The following is a 17,492-nucleotide window of genomic DNA, read 5'->3' on the forward strand; positions in this document are numbered from 1 at the left end:
CAGAGTCTGCGATTTCCACCAGAACTGGAGTGGGACTGAACCAGTTACCTAAGACACAGAGAGAACAAGCTCCACCAGGAGCAGAAGCCAGGTGCAAACTCAGTCCTGGGACACGGGCAGATCAGGACTGAGTCAGCAACCAGATCCAAAGTCAGCTATCTCCACCTCAACAGGTCCAACTCCAAGCCAGGGACTTCTGCAGGAGGAGATCCAGACCAAGATCTACAGAAACAGATCAAAGCCAGAAACAGTCTGACCAAAGTAGGCCTGAGACAACAAACCCCAAGGGAGCGGACGAAAGCACAGAGCACTGAGCTACCTCTAGGAACAAGAATAACAAGATAATTACAACTGTGACACTGACTGTACCATGAGAAACAACCATCTGAGCTTTGGATTCACTGGCACCTAGAAGATTATTCAACAGAATGTCAGACAGCCCCAACCACACCTATTAGAGTAAAAGATCAGTATAAAAGGTAAGCTCAACCAGTCGGTGGTGGCCCACGCCTTTAATCCCAGCACTCGGGAGGCAGATGCAGGCAGAGGAGGCAGATGCAGGCAGATCTCTTGTGAGTTCGAGGCCAGCATGGTCTACAAGAGCTAGTTCCAGGACAGGCACTAAAACTACAGTGAAACCCTGTCTCGAAAAACCAAAAAAAAGGTAATATCACATGCTGTACCACAAAGAGTAACACAATACCAGTAAAACCTAAAGACCCTACAAAAGCAAGACCTGAACAACCAAATATGAATGAACTAGAAGAAAATTATAAAATAATTTTATAAAAAACAACCAAGAGAATGTGTGAAATTCTTGAAAATGAAATGAGAAATTACCTTAAAGAAATGGAGGAAAAAACAAACAAAAACTTGGAAGACACCAGCAAATCTCTTAAAGAAAAAGAACTCGACATATTTTATACTTCAAAAGTAAGATTTAACAAAAATATCATATCTTTTCTATTCTCCAAGCTTGTTTTGTTCATGACTGTGTCCAGATAGCTTTGTATTGTATTGGTATTGTAACTTTGGTAAATAAAACTCAATCACAAGAGAAAAAAAAAAAAAGAAAGGAAAAGAACTCAAACATATAAAAGAAACTATTCGGGACTTGAAAACTGTGATAAAAAGAATAAAAAAAACAAAAGCCGAAGGAATTACAGAAACAGAAATCATTAGAAAAAGATCAGGAACCACAAATGTAAGCATGAACAACAGAATACAAAAAATGGAAGAGAGAATCTCAAGCGCTGAAGATACAATAGAAGAAATAGACTTGTCAGTTAAAGAAAACATTAAATCTAACAAAAGCTTAGCACAAAATATCCAGGAAATATGGGACACTATAAAAATGTCCAAATCTTAGTATAATAGGTATAGAAGAAAGAGAAGAAGTTCAACTCTAAGACACAGGAAATTTATTTAACAAAATCATAGAAGAAAACATTCCCTACCTAAAGAAAGATATGCCTATGAAGATACAAGAAGCTTACAGAACACCAAATAGACTGGATCCAAAAAAAAGTCCTCTCACCACATAATAATCAACATACAAAGTAAAGAAAGAATATTAAGAGCTGCAAAGGAAAAAGGCCAAGTAACAAATAAAAATAGACCTATCAGAATTACACCTGACTTCTCAGTGGAGACAATGAAAGGGAGAAGGTCATGGTCAAGCACTGTGCAGACATTAAGAGACCACGGACGCCAGCCCAGACTACTATACCCAGCAAAACTGAAAATCACCATAGAAGGACAAAACAAGATATCCCATGACAAATCTAGATTTCACCAATACCTAGCCACAAACCCAGCCCTATACAAAATACTAGAAGGAAAACTCCAACCCAAGGAAGATGGCTACACCAACAAAAACACAGACGATGATCTCATTACAGCAAATCTCGAAGGGAAAAAATGCACAAATTAACATCACCAATGATGAAAACTAAATTAACAGGAGATAGCAACCACTAATCATTAATATCCCTTAATGTAAAAGGACTCAACTCACCTATCAAAAGGCACAGGCTAACAGATTGGATACGAAAACAGAATCCATGCCTCTTCTGCATACAAGAAACACATCTCAACCTCAAAGACAGACATTGTCTCAGAGTAAAAGGTTGGGAAAAAATATACCAACCAAATGGACCTAAGAAACAAGCGGGTATAGCTATCCTAATAGCTAACAAAATAGACTTCAAGCTAAAATCAGTCAAAAGAGACAAAAAAGATCATTTCATATTAGTCACAGGAAAAATCCATCAAGAGGAAATTTCAATACTGAACATCTATGCCCCAAATACAAGGGCACCCTCATATGTCAAAGAAACACTTCTAAAGCTTAAATCATATATTAAACTCCACACAGTAATAGTGGGAGACTTCAACACTCCCCTCTCAGCACTGGACAGGTCAGACAAAAAATGAACAGAGAAATAAGACAACTAACAGATGTGATGACTCAAATGGACTTAACAGACATCTATAGAATATTCCATCCAAACAGAAAAGAATATACCTTCTCCTCAGCACCTCATGGAACCTTCTCAAAAATTGACCATATACCCGGTAACAAAACAAACTTCAAAAAATACCAAAAAATTGGAATAACTCAATGTACCTTATCAGATCACCACGCTTTAAAACTAGAAGTCCACAGCAATACTCATTCCAGAAAACCCCCAAACACATGGAAATTAAACAATGCTCACCTGAATCATCAATGGATAAAGGAAGAAATAAAGGGGGAAAGTAAAGACTTCCTAAAATTCAATGAAAATGACCACACAACATACCCAAATTTATGGGACACAATGAAAGCAGTGTTAAGAGGCAAGTTCATAGCACTAAATGCCTACATCAAGAAGGTGGAAAAAATCCCACACTAGTAAATTAAGAGAACATTTGAAAACTTTAGAACAAATAGAAGCAAACTCACCTAAGAGAACTAGATGGCAGGAAATAATCAATTTGAGAACTGAAATCAACAAAATAGAAACAAAGAAAACAATAGAAAGAATCAATGAGACGAAGAGTTGGTTCTTCGAGAAAAATCAACAAAATAGACAAACCTTTACCCAAACGAATCAAAAGGCAGAGAGAGAATCCCCAAAATAACAAATTCAGAAATGAAAAGGGGGACATAACAGACATGGATAAAATACAGAGGATCATCAGATCTTATTTTGAAAACCTGTACTCCACAAAATTGGAAAACTTAAAGGAAATGGACAACTTCCTGGATATATATCACTTACCAAAATTGAATCAAGACCAGATAAGCAAATTAAACAGACCTATAACTACTGAAGAAATAGAAACAGCCATCAAAAGTCTCTTAAGCAAAAAAAGCCCAGGACCAGATGGTTTCAGCTCAGAATTCTACAAGACTTTCAAAGAAGAATTAATACCAATCTTCCTCAAATTATTCCACACAAACAGAGGGAACATTGCCAAACTCTTTTTATGAGGTTACAATTACCCTGATACACAAACCACAGAAAGACAATATTAGAAAGAGAATTACAGAGCAATCTCACTCATGAACATTGATGCAAAAATACTAAATAAAATAATAGCAAATCGAATCCAATAAGACATCAGAACCATCATCTACCATGACCAAGTTGGCTGCATCCCACAGATGGTTCAACATGTGAAAATCTGTCAACGTAATCCACCATATAAGCAAGCTAAAAAATAAAGGCCACACGATCATCTCATTAGATGCCGAAAAATCTTTTGACAAAATACAACATCCCTTCATGAGAAAGATCCTGGAAAGAGCAAGGATACAAAGAACATAAATAAACATAATTAAGGCAATATACAGTAAGCCAAAAGCCAACATCAAACTAAATGGAGTGAAACTCCCAGCAATTCCACTGAAATCAGGAACAAGACAAGGTTTCCACTCTCTCCATATCTATTCAATATAGTTCTTGAGGTCCTAGTTAGAGCAATAAGACACCAGATAGAGATCAAGGGGATACAATTTGGAAAATAAGAACTCATACTCTCACTGTTTGTGATGATATGATAGTTTACATAAGTGATCCCATAAAATATACCAAGGAACTTCTACAACTCATAAACACTTTCAGCAATGTAGCAGGATACAAGATTAACTGAAAAAAAAAATCAGTTGCCCTCCTGTACACAGATGATAAAAGGGCTGGGGAAGAAATCAAAGAATCAACACCCTTCACAATAGCCACAAATAGCATAAAATATCTTGGAGTAACTCTAACCAAACAAGTGGAAGACTTGTATGACAAGAACTTTAAATCTTTGAAGAAAGAAATTGAAGAAGACACCAGAAAGTGGAAAGACCTTCCATATTCTTGGGTAGGCAGAATTAACATAGTAAAAATGGAAATCTTACCAAAAGCAATCTACAGATTCAATGCAATGCCCAACAAAATCCCAAGAAAATTCTTCAAAGAATGGTATTCAACTTCATTTGGAAAAGCAAAAAGCCCAGGATAGTCAAAAGAATCCTGTGCAATAAAAGAACTTCTGGAGGCATCACAATCCCTGACTTCAAACTCTACTACAGAGCTACAGTACTGAAAACAGCCTGGTATTGGCATAAGAACAGACAGGAGGACCAATGAAAACTAATAGAAGACGCAGATATCAATCCACCCATCTTTGAACACCTCATCTTTGATAAAGAAGCAAAAAAATATCAAATAGGAAAAAAAAGCATATTTAACAAGTGGTGCTGGCATAACTGGATATAAACATAGAAAAAAACTGAAAATAAACCCATATCTGTCACCATGCACAAAACTCAAGTCCAAATGGATCAAAGACCTCAACATAAAGCCAGCCACGCTGAACCTCATAGAAGAGAAAGTGGAAGTACACTTGAATGCATTGGCACAAGGAACCACTTCCTAAATATAACCCCAGCAGCACAGACACTGAAACAATTAATAAATGGGACCTCCTGAAACTGAAAAGCTTCTGTAAAGCAAAGGACACAGTCAACAAGACAAAACGACAGCCTACAGTATGGGAAAAGATCTTCACTAACCCTACATCAGACAGAGGTCTCATCTCCAAAATATACAAAGAACTCAAGAAATTGGACACCAAAAGATCACATAATCCAATTAAAAAATGGAGTACAGACCTAAACAGAGAACTCTAACAGAGGAATCTAAAATGGCTGAAAGACACTTAAGGAAATATTCAACATCCTTAGTCACCAGAGAAATGCAAATCAAAACAACTCTGAAATTCCATCTTACACCTATAAAATTGGCCAAGATCAAAATCACTGATGACAACTTATGCTGGACAAGTTGTGGGGGAAAGGGAACACATCTGTATTGCTGGTGGGAATGCAAGCTGGTACAACCAACCCCTTTGAGTGCAGTGTGGAAATTTCTCAGAAAATTAGGAAACAACCTTCAAGACCCAGTAATACCACTTTTGAGTATATATCCAAAGGATGCTCAATCGTGCCACAAGGACATGTGCTCAACTATGTTCATAGCAGCATTGTTTGTCATAGCCAGAACCTGGGAACAACCTAAATGGCCCTCAATCAAGGAATGGATAAGAAAAATGTGGTACATTTACACAATGAAGTACTATACAGCAGAAAAAATGACAGCTTGAATTTTGCAGGAAACATTATTTTGAGTGAGGTAACCAGACACAGAAAGACAAATATCACATGTACTCACTCATGGGTGGTTTTTAAACATAAAGCAAAGAAAGCCAACCTACAAAACACAATCCCAGAGAACTTAGACAACAATGCGGACACTAAGAGAAACTTACATAGATATAATCTACACAGGAAGTAGAAAGTAGAAAAAGACAAGATCTCCTGAGTAAATTTGGAGCATGGGGACCTTGGGGGATGATTGAAGAGGAGAGAAGAGAGGCGGGGAGGGGAGCAGAGAAAAATGTAGAGCTCAATAAATATCAATAAACTTACATGATAATTAATAAAATCTGCAACATAGATAACATCACTGACAAAACAATACACAAAGACAGACCTACAAACATATGGTCACTTAAACAAGAACAACAAGATACTAATAAAAATTAAACCATAAGAAAGTACTAATCAGGATTCATTCTGTGCACTCCAGTTGTGAATTTTGCTAATAACAGAAAATGGAATGGACAAGGAGAGCTGTTCCAACAAAACTGGAGAGTCACTGAAAGATTTCTGATGATTCAACTTTGTACAAAATAGTTTTGATCATCAAAAGAATGTCATTCACTTATAATGAAGAAAATAACATTTGTTAAGATCACTTAGGCATCATTTTGTTCCTGTGACAGATGATTGCCTGTAAGTCTGTGGCAGAGTGAGGAAATGAAAACTTTTCCAAACCTAATGCAAGATGGCAGACTTTAAAGAAACAGTATATGACCAAAAGCTACAGAGAAACCCTGTCTCGAAAAAAAAAAAAAAGAAACAGTATATGATTTATGTTATATACATAAAGAAATGTGTTTTGCTCTAAGTGCTTTATGAGTCATAAGAACTTTTGAAAAACAATTCTATCTACACATTTGGAATATTTTCTTTATCTGAGAGAGAATGCCTTCCATGTATATACAAGTGACATACTAGAGAAGAGGAAGTCAAATTCTCTGAATCTGGAGTAGCATGGGATTATGAGCCAACTTGGGTATTTGGATACAAGCAGGCCTAAGAATTTCAAGTCATTGAAAAATTCTTAAATTTTAGACTGGCATGAGTTGATCAACACTTCAATTACATCACTCTGGTTCTTGTATGGGGAATAACTTTTACAAACTTTTACAGCTATTGTGAAAATCAAAATGGCAATTCCTCAGAAAACTGGGAATAGATCTACCCCCAGGATTCTACTAAACTGTTTTGGGGCACATGCCCAAGGGATGCTCCATTCTGTAGCTGTTTTTATTTTCTTCTTCTTTGCTCTTTTGGAGGTTCACCACCCAGCTCCCAAATAAATCAAATAGGGACTTATTCATATCTATGAATACCCAGGCTGAACTTGGTTTCTTTCCATACAGCTTTTCTTAAATTATCTCATCTACATTTCACCTCTGGTCTTTCATCTTTCTCTAATATAAATACTTTTCTTTACTTCTTCCTTCCTGGCTGGCTGTGCAGCTGTGCAGGTGTGTCCCTGCTGTCCTCCTATCCTCTTCTTCCTCCTTAGTTCTTCTCTCTTTTACCTTCTATTTATTCTCTTTTCCTGGAAGCCTCACATATCCTTCTCCTTAGCTATTGGTCATCCAGATCTTTATTAGACCAATCAAGTGTTTATGCAGGCAAAGTTACACAGCTTCACAGAGTCAAATAAATGCAACATAAAAGAATGCAACACATTCCTGCATCATTAAATAAATATTCCACAGCATCACTGAATGTAACACATCTTCAAACAATATTTCACAAGATTTCCCCCTAGGTGTAATTTCCTTTTCATTAGAATTTGAAATATTTCAAGTCAATAAGCTGCAGTGAAATCAATCTCTGAGGATCTTAATTACCCCTTGCTGCTTATTAAACATGTCTTTCAGTGTGCCAGACGAAGTGTTAAATAATGAATCTTTAGCGAGAAAATACAGGGATTCAGATATCAGGTGAAAGAACCTGAAAGATTAGAGAAGCAGCAGAGTAGTCACCGGTGTGATTCAAACCTCTTCCATTCCTCCATCCACAAAAGGTCAACATTTTCTAACAGCCCCACCTTGATACTTTATGTCACTTATCTTTCCACAGTATTGTAAACCTCTATGTATTTTGTGTCAGCTAATAGCTATTTCTGCTTTCTGACTCCAAACAAGCTTTATAATCAAAATATGACCAACATATCACACAACATCCTGTAAGTTCTCATATATTTTACTCGTTTGCAAGTTCTACTCCCCATATGCAGCTCACCATGACAGATGTCTCATTGACTGAGTATCTCAATATCCTGTGGTTTCAAATGCAGCCCAGCTTCATCTCCATTGCTTCATGCAATGAACTCTTACAATATCTTCACTGGGACCCTGACTTTGCCAAACATAGATGGGTACAACAGTGATGTACTGACCACAGAAGAATCCATGACCTTTACATTTCACATCTTTTCTGTTTCCAGAATCAGTACAACATATGTTATCCTGCCAAAATATAATGGATGCTACCAAGCTAGACCAAATTTCGTCCAGTTTATGTATGATGTTGCTCCTGGGACAAGGAATTACTTTGTGTACTCTTTCATGAAATAAGGACTTAGAGTGATGGGCACCTTCATAGGCTCCAAATGTAGAGCAAGATTATTCCTTTTAATGGAGCTAAAAATCCTTGACAATCCCTGAATTTTTTTTAGCATTATATTGCCATCTGAAACTACCTAGTGTTATTTTTTTCTCAACAAAATACAGACTTATTTGATGTGGGGTATTCTTCTATATAGTGTAATCATGTATTGCTTTTTATGGTTAATGAATAAAGCTCTTTTGGTGTATGGCAGGGCAGAATATAACTAGGTGGAAAAAACAAACAGAGATACAGAGAGAAAGATGGCAGATTAATGGAGACACTTAGAGCTCCCAGAGAAGCAAGATGTAAGGTAACAAGCCAGGAACCACAGGACAGAAGTAGTCCATAATAGTCTGAGACACTGGCCAAATATTTATAATTAATTTAAGCCTTTGAGTGATTACTCAGAAATTGGTGGGTAGTAGAGAAACGTCCAACTTCATTTTTCATTTCTTTCTCCTTGTTTCCTTTTCCCTCTTGATGCAAATGTATCATCCATCAGTAATAACCATCCAATAGAAGAAATATTTTGTCAAAAAAAAAATCAGACTGTTACTTTTTAATACAGCCTTATACACTTTCTTGGGATATGGAGAGAATAAGAAGGAATTTGGGCCAAAATATCACAGAAATGACCCCTCGCTAAATTTTTCATGATGTCTTCTAAGCAACTGTGCTTACATACCAATCAATTGATAGAGCCCGGAGTAATCTCAGGCTTGGACTGAAGTCACCACAGTAAGAGGATGCTATGACTATTTTATGGAGAGCAATTAGATTTTTTATTCTTAATAAGAAACAGAAGATAATGAAAATTTTCAGAATAAATATAGTGTTTAGTTGCCAAGATAAAAAAAAGTTTGCAAGTCATACAGGGTACAAAAAACTAATGTGTAAGATCAATGGTCCTATTAAACTTCTACAATTCCTTGACTACTAAGCAATCATATACAGAAACACATATTAGCCTGAATGTTTCGCTACCTGAGGGAATGCATCAGTGTTTCAGGAACTGGAAGGCATATTCTGCCCAGAAGTCATGGACACTCACCTGAAAAACCTTTGACAACATCTCTCAAAAGATAGACCAGCCCAACTCCATGGTTTCCTGTAGAGCCTATTGCCCACTACAATCCTATGACCTTGACCATCAGTGTCTATCATTACTCTCAACACTCCCATCTTTCAGTTAACCACATATTGTGATCTAGGCACCCTCTCAGTTGTTGTACGCTCAGATGAATCTAGGCATTGTCATGTTGAAAGCAGAGGTTAATTAGGAAAAAGTGATAATAATATATCAAAAGGCTTTAAAGGCCGGGCAGTGGTGGCGCATGCCTTTAATCCCAGCACTTGGGAGGCAGAGGCAGGCGGATCTCTGTGAGTTCGAGACCAGCCTGGTCTACAGAGCTAGTTCCAGGACAGGCTCCAAAACCACAGAGAAACCCTGTCTCGAAAAAGAAAAAAAAAAAGGCTTTAAAGATCCAAAGCCAATTTCCTAATCATATCAATCACTTTAGAAGCAAAAACACATACATGAAGATAGCAGCAACTATAAAGCACAGATATGACAGATAATGGGAAGAGACAATTATCTAAGACCAAAAAGAGAAAACTATCTCTATTCAGAAACTTCCCAAACCAACAAAACTTAGGAACTCATAAGAAATTTCCTAAATACAAAATTGGTGAAGGGATCATCATATTCCAGAAAATGAACAATATAATTAGACAACAATAAATAAAATCAACAACAGAGATGGCATCACTAATAAAACAAAATACTAATATATTTTGTTTAATTAATACTAAACGAACAAATATATTTTGAGGTCCTTTAAACAAGAACTACAAGATTCTAATCAAAATCAAACTCCAAGGAATCACTAACAGCACTCATCCTATACACTCCAATTCTCTCTTTTACCAAACTGAAGAAAATGGGTTGGGCAAGCAGGGCTGTTCCACCAAAATAGGAGAGATTCACTTGAAGCCTTCTCAAGTTATAACTTTGTAGAAAATAGTTTTGACTACTAAAGGATCTCAGGCTCTTATGAAAAAGAAAAGCATGTCTGTTAGGATCATCATTTGACACCATTTTGTTTCCTATGATGAATGACAGTCCTGTAAGTCAGCATCAAACTGTTTAAAACAAAATGCAAGACAACAGATTTTTAAAGAAGCAGTGTACACCAAAGGCAACTTGTTTTACCCAATTTCTTTATAAGTCACAAACACTTTTGAAAACAAGTTTGTTATTTTTTCACATCTTTATACATGTGCGAGAATGTTTTCCATATATATATTTATGAGTGACATACAAAAAGGGATTTCAGATCCCCTGGATCTGGAATAGTAAAAGTTCAAAGCTTCACAATTTGAGTGTAGGCAATAGAACTCAGGTCAGGCCCAAAAAAGAATATGTGCTAAGTCACATACCAAGACCCATAATACCTTTTGTCCAATAAACAAAAAGTCTTTGACGGAGTAACAACAACAAGAACAAGACAGCCTAAATAAATAAAGAAGTGAATAAATGATCCTTGGGAACATGACACAATAAAATTAAGATGCTGTGTATGGTAAATTTGCACCATAAAATGAATTCAATAAAATAACAATGCCCAACAGTTAATAACAGGGAAGTTGATTCCAAAGTTACATTCACAGTGGAAACACTCAGAATGCTAATGGAATTATGAGAAAGCAGTACACAGATTAATATGACTTCTATATTTACCACATAGATACAACAATTAAAAATATATACAACATTTATGAAAGAATAAAGGGAGTACAGAGAAAAAGCCAAGAACAAAGGCATGAAAATATTGTCAATTTTTAATCAGAAGACCAAAGAATACTTGGGAAGGAAAAGTGTGATTTTGACCAATGTTACCAATCTATCTTTGATCCTATCAGTATGGAAATTAAATAAATACAGACTTCACAGCTTTCACAAAATTAGCTCACAATGACCTTTAATTTTTTTTCCTCTGTCCATCTAGTAACATTTCTTCCAGAAACAAAAACCCCATGCTCTAGCGTTCTCTCTGCAAATGAAGGTGATTACTTGCTAAGGTTCTGCCACCCTGTATACCTCCTTGTGGTTTAAGGAAAATCAGTTCCTCCCCCCCCACTAATGCCCAATTCCAAAACAACATAGAAGAATAATTTAAAATCTACTTCACGCCACAAGGATTATGGTACAAGATTTGAATTCTGACCTATCTACCAGCTCAGTACCATGCACACCTGAAAAAAACCTGTGCAGATCAGAAACTCCTTTTGTCCTGTGGAACTAAACTTCGCTGAATCACACCACTGTGGCTGGTGGAAAGAGAAAGTTAACAGTATTCTAGTCATGTGTTCCTGAAAGGTGATCCCATCACAACCATTCTAACAGTTTCTAAACTACTTCTATCATTTATGAGACAAACCTAAGAGTGGAATGCCATATTCAGAACTTCTATAAACCAGACCTTCAGATTTCCAATATGTCTTCCCTCTGCACACAAAAAGCAATGCTCATGTGTGCACACTGGACAGAGTTACTACAAGCATCATATCGTCCCATTCCTGGGTTGCAGAGTTTCCCACTTCCAAGGAAATCCATACACAGGGAGGCTCACAAGACAAGGGCCATTGTCCAAGTCACCACATGGCCACACATAATCAGTCTGGCTCTTGGTCCATCCAGTTCCCAGCAGAAATGACAGTACAGCAGACCTGCTCTGAACATGCCAAACTCACCAAGGCACAGCTTGTTGTCTTCCTTACAACTCACTACAGCAAAAAGCAGAGGGGAATTCCAGAAAGAACCAGAAAACTACATGTCACTAGTAATCCTGATTGCTCAGATGCCCCAAAGTCCCTCATTGGTTAGAGCCTCCCAGATGTGCCTCAGAATGCTAGCTGCTCCCCTACTGGGTGACCCAAGATCAAATGACTCAGGCAACACATTCTTCTAGCTCTGACCTTCCAGTGCAATAGAGAGTACCTTACCTTCTACTCTTGTCAGCACATCCTGATCCTCATCCTAATCACATGGTTCTTTGTGTGCACATTCCATTACACATGCAATGTCTAGTTTAGCCAACCCACTGCCTCATACCTGGAAAATCCTGCTAAAAAACACAAGTCACAGTCAACTCTTGTTAAAGAAAAGGAGATTATGAATTAGAAAAGTATAAGGGGTCATGGTAAGCTTGGAGGCAGAAAAGAGAATGTGGATATGATGGAGTTATAATCTCAAAATTAATTTTGAAATGTTGAAACAGACTTTATAGCCATGTGGTCCAGACTAGAGATTAGAGCATATCAAAGAGTTCTCAGATCTATTCTCTAAAGATGCACATCTTAAACAAGAAAAATAACAGACTTGTTAGGCAGGGTCACAACATTTTACCCAGATCTTCTATTTTGGTTGAACTACTGTAACTGTAACAATTGGTTTCATGATCAGGTCAGTCCTTTATACAGATTTTTGATTGCACGTGTCTGTGAACAATAAGAAATGGCCAATCAGGACATTTATGAAGCATCTCAAATTGACTACCTAATTCCACATTGCTAATCTCAACTACTGTTGAAGCAAGAAAGCTCTCACCCTCCTACCTTCCTCTCCTTTTCTACAATCTTACTGACCAGCTTCAGCAAGATTCAAGTTTTCAGTGACTCAATTAGAGCACATGTCCCTCTTCATAAATAAGTCCCCTCAAGAAATACAGAGAGACTGGAAGTCACACATGAACTGGTCTAATTTTTCTTTTCATTGCCTAGTGAAGGCCCACTTTAGAAGGAGTTTGCAGAACTGTCTTCCCAGCATTGGGCAGAAGAGGCAAGGTTAGGTGTTCAAAGCAATTCTCAATTACAAAATATGAGGCAAACCTAAACTATATAACATATTGCTTTACACAGAAATCAATAATTAACATCAATTGAGACAAAAGGATTGAAGGTATTAATGACCTAGAAACATTGGAGAAGAGAGAGATAAAGGCAGGAATCCATTTAAAGAAAGTATTTAAAATTGATAACAATAAGTGATTTTTAAAATTATAAAAAATATTGTATTTTTAAGATTAAAAAGCATAGGTATACTGACTCTGAAAAACAGTAGGCCTTTCCCTAGAAGAGGGAATGTCATTAATAAGAGATAATCTGATTTTCCCCATATGTACAAGTTGTCTGCTGAGATCTGTAAGCTGACACATAGAGTTAAAATCAATAGACTGTTTCTCAAACTTCTGAGCTCACATAACTGTGTCAAGCAGAACTAAAATATCTGCATAGGATCTCTGCTTAATTACACCTTCTGTATTCATTGGATCAAGATAACCTCACCAAACTGTACACCCACACTGATCTGTGTTCATTCATATGACATGAATTAAAACATGCTGGGAAATTACAGAAACTCCCTGAGCACAGTCAAGTCCTTTATCATAATGGTGACTCCAGGAGCTGGTTGCCTACCCTGTTTCCCCTGCAATGTACAGAAAAAAATTCTTCCTCCTATTTTGGTCAGAAGACAGAAGCAATGTTCCATATGTGGGTCCTTTTCCTGTGACTGCACTGGATAGTTGACTAAATGACTCAAAGAGATTATTTTAAAACTGAGATGGTATAGTCATGCAATTTAAGAATTTTGAAGGTGTAATATAGAGGACAACATGGCCATTTTCTAGTGCAACAGACTGTAATCAAGGCCACTGAAGTCAACCTAAGAGAGCTTGTCTCAAACACAGTTTTCCAAGAGGATGGAATACAACACTTATAGAATTCATATGCCTTCCCTTTGATAAATCACTTCACACAAAGGGGATTAACAAAGAAAAATCTCTCTGATGATGGTACACATCCATCTCTGCCTAATACTCAAAGAGGAGCCAACTGAGATTACATTCCACATGTGCTATCATCCTTACATGTCTTTTGTATTCATGCTCCATGTTAGACTTTCAACATTTCAAAAGAGATAGGCAATTTGTAGGTCTAGCCACTCAGGCAGATGGGTGGGTTAGATAGCAAAGATATTCCCAGAACACTTTCTTAAGTATACCCGTGACATGAAACAGTGACAGGGTCCTATGGTGAAGGTCACAGGGGATGAGGAAGATAGGACAAGTAGAAGGTAGAGAAGATAAAAGCAATTGAGCAGTGGTGGCACAGGCCTTTAATCCCAGCACTCTGTAAGCAAAAGCAGGCAGATCTCTGGGTTTTGAAGCCAGCATGGTCTACAAGAGCTAGTTCCAGGACATGTTCTAAAGCTACAGAGAAACCCTGTCTTGAAAAGAAAAAAGAGAAAGGAAGGAAGGAAGGAAGGAAGGAAGGAAGGAAGGAAGGAAGGAAGGAAGGAAGGAAGGAAAAAAAAAAAAAAAAAAAAAGCCAGGCAGTGTTGGTACACGCATCTAATCTCTGCACTCGGGAGGCAGAAGCAGGTGGATCTCTGTGAGTTTGATGCCAGCCTGGCCTATAAGAGCTAGTTCCAGGACAGGCTCCAAAGCCACAGAAAAACCCTGTCTCCAAAAACCAAAAAGAAAATAAAAAGAAAAGATAAAAGCTAGGGTGGGGATTTCTTGCACATGCTAAGTTCCATGCCAAGTAAGTTTCTTAAGAAGAATACAATCCTGTATCCAACTTCCTGGGGGAAATGGAAAGAAATGAAAGACTTCAATGAAGCCAGTAGAAACTCTCACACTTAATACAAATTCAAGGGGAGGCTAATAAAACAATGTTACACAAGGGGAATATGGGGTCTTAAATGATCATTACTAAAATCAAAAGGCCTTGGGATTGACAACCATAGCTCTGAGGGGTTTTCAGGATCTATAGCAACACTTCCACAAAGGCCCTGACCCAAGGTGTTTACCAAAGGAGCCATGTTCAACTGTCAATACACCAAGACCATAGGGAAGCTTCCAAAGCCTAGGCCCCAGGCTGGTATTCTCTCTCCCAAGAAGGTCCTTCTCCCTGCTGGAGAGCCTAAATAAAATCCTTAGTAGATCAGACCAGTCCTTAACACAACAGTGTTTTATTTTTCAAACAGCTGTCACCTGGTGTCATATTATCCATCAGGCAGAACTACGCTTTTCTCTAAAAGAAAATGAAACTTGAATGGCACATCAAGCCTTAAGGTTGGTTGTGACCCTGTTATGCCCCCTTGAGCAGCTTGTTATAGGCCTGTTCTTTGGTATGCAGATGGTCTGGTTGTAAACCAGGGAAGGCTTCTTTGTAAAGGTTTGGAGCCAAATGTCTGAAAAATCCTGTTTATTCAACATTTAGTATTCTTATCTCTAACAGGCCTAGTCATCACATGCCCTGTTCTCTGGCAGAAAGAGCTCCTGACAGAATAGAACTTCCTTACCCTGGCCACCAATCTACAGGGTTCTCCAGCAGAAAGAGCTGGGGCAGAGCGGGAACTACCAGACTCTCTGTGGGACTGAAAGAAATGATAGTCAAAACTCAACCATCCTCCCCACGTGGCCACCAAGGAGAAACACACCCACTGAGTCGGGAGTGTGTCAAAGCAGAAATTTCTTTATTTGTATCAAGCAGGGACTTGTATGGGTTGTGATGGTGGGGGAGAAGCCTGGAATGGGCCAAGGAGGAGTAAGAAACGAGGGCCAATAATACTATGCCACGTTAAAGGTAACTAGGTCTTCAAACTCTAGATAGGCTCAGGAAGTTACACTAGGCCACAGGCCAACTCAAGTTAGGCTCAGGAAATTACACTGGGCCTCAAGTCCAGGCCTCATGAGGCCCAACAAGCATACACGTATAATTTTATTTGTTTTAGAGACAGTCCTACTTGTGTTAAATTCTACTTTTTGAGACTTAATATTGTCTAAGCATTGGTAAATCCTTTACATTAGCAACTCTACTCTTCTACACCACGGCATAGAAGTGGGGGGCTACCTAACATATAGAAGATTTTATAACCTCCACAAAATTAACAGTAAATGGATCTCACACATGAAGGTAAAATGCACAGTGCTGAACATCTAGAAGATATTAGAGAAACTAGACCTCCATGAGTTTGGCAACCTGCTTTCCATGAACGCACCAAAAGTATGATGTTGCCTAGAAAGAGGTTTCTCCACACAGCTCCCTGCTCCCAATGCCCTGAGCAGATTCAGCCCACAGTGCAAAGTTATTCAGAGGCCTGCCCAATTCAGGGAGTTGCAGGCACCGCACTGAACTTGAAAGGTTGGGAATCTGGCTGCAGTTTCTCAAGCATAACTGGAGAGGAACCACCTCACTGATTCCCGCACCTCACCATCTGCTCCTCCCAGTCCAGGGACAGCAGCCCCTCACTCACCACGTCGCGGTTTCCTTGCTTTCCCAAGCGCTCCATGCAGTTTCCTGGAGGATTTTCAGTTGAACAGCACACAGGACTAGCTCCACTTTCACTTCACTGCCAAGCCGGAACCAGGAAAGGCCCTGCCACCACTTCTGACTGACAAGTTACCTGGAGGGCCTGATTGGCTAGTAATACCTGAGTGACAAGTGCACCTCCCATAGGGTTAGCCTGTTCTTAAAGACACAGCACCCTGCTTTATAAACCAGGCAAAGACCTTTTCTAAATCAGCAGAGATGTGCATTTCAATAGCACTTGCCATTGGATCCAATAGCAGATCCTACTATCTTACTGTAGGCACTTCTCCTTCCTTCCTTCTGGACTCTAGGTGGCTAACCATTTTGCACAGCCCACTATACTTTGTGAATAGAGTAATTCCTTGTCACACTTGTGGAAGGATGTCCAACAGAGATTTAAGGACACAAAAGGGGGATATTTGTTCTGTGGTTTCATGCTGAAGATGAACTAAAGGTGCTTTTTTTTTCTGGTTGTCACGTGTACTTTAGAAAATCAAGAAAGAAAAGCAGGAACCAGATTTCAACAAGATGTCTTGGTGGGGGCACGGGGCAGGTGGCCTTGCAAGGAGGGGGCCAGGGCAGGAGGTGGGCCTGGCGGGGCGTGGCAGGGGAAGTGACTCAGGCCACAGGCCAAAGGCTCCCGCAAGGAGGGGCAGAGGGGCGCGAGGAAAAGGAGACCATGACCAGGCGAGCTGCAAGCAGAGGGTACAAGGGTGTCAGCGTCCCCAGAGTGTCCAGGGTGGAGCATGGCGGCGGGTCCAATGCGGGGCCCTGAGGGGCAGGGATCTGATCTCTGAGCACGGAGAGAGCAGCATCCAGCCCT

The 17,492-nt window shown here is 38.7% G+C and overlaps 1 protein-coding gene across 1 annotated transcript in view; it reads right to left on the minus strand.

Annotated features, from left to right (window-relative positions):
- Window positions 1-17,064, minus strand: part of LOC130885311 (zinc finger protein 431-like) — a 33,264-nt gene extending 16,200 nt beyond the window's left edge. The window contains exon 1 of the mRNA XM_057786804.1: window positions 16,614-17,064. Coding sequence (XP_057642787.1) covers window positions 16,614-16,649 — 36 coding nt within the window. The 5' untranslated portion in view covers window positions 16,650-17,064. The remainder of the gene's footprint in view (window positions 1-16,613) is intronic.
- Between the last annotated feature and the right edge of the window lie 428 nt (window positions 17,065-17,492).

This window comes from Chionomys nivalis, chromosome 1, assembly GCF_950005125.1.
Source record: "Chionomys nivalis chromosome 1, mChiNiv1.1, whole genome shotgun sequence".
In the NCBI taxonomy this organism is placed as follows: domain Eukaryota; kingdom Metazoa; phylum Chordata; class Mammalia; order Rodentia; family Cricetidae; genus Chionomys; species Chionomys nivalis.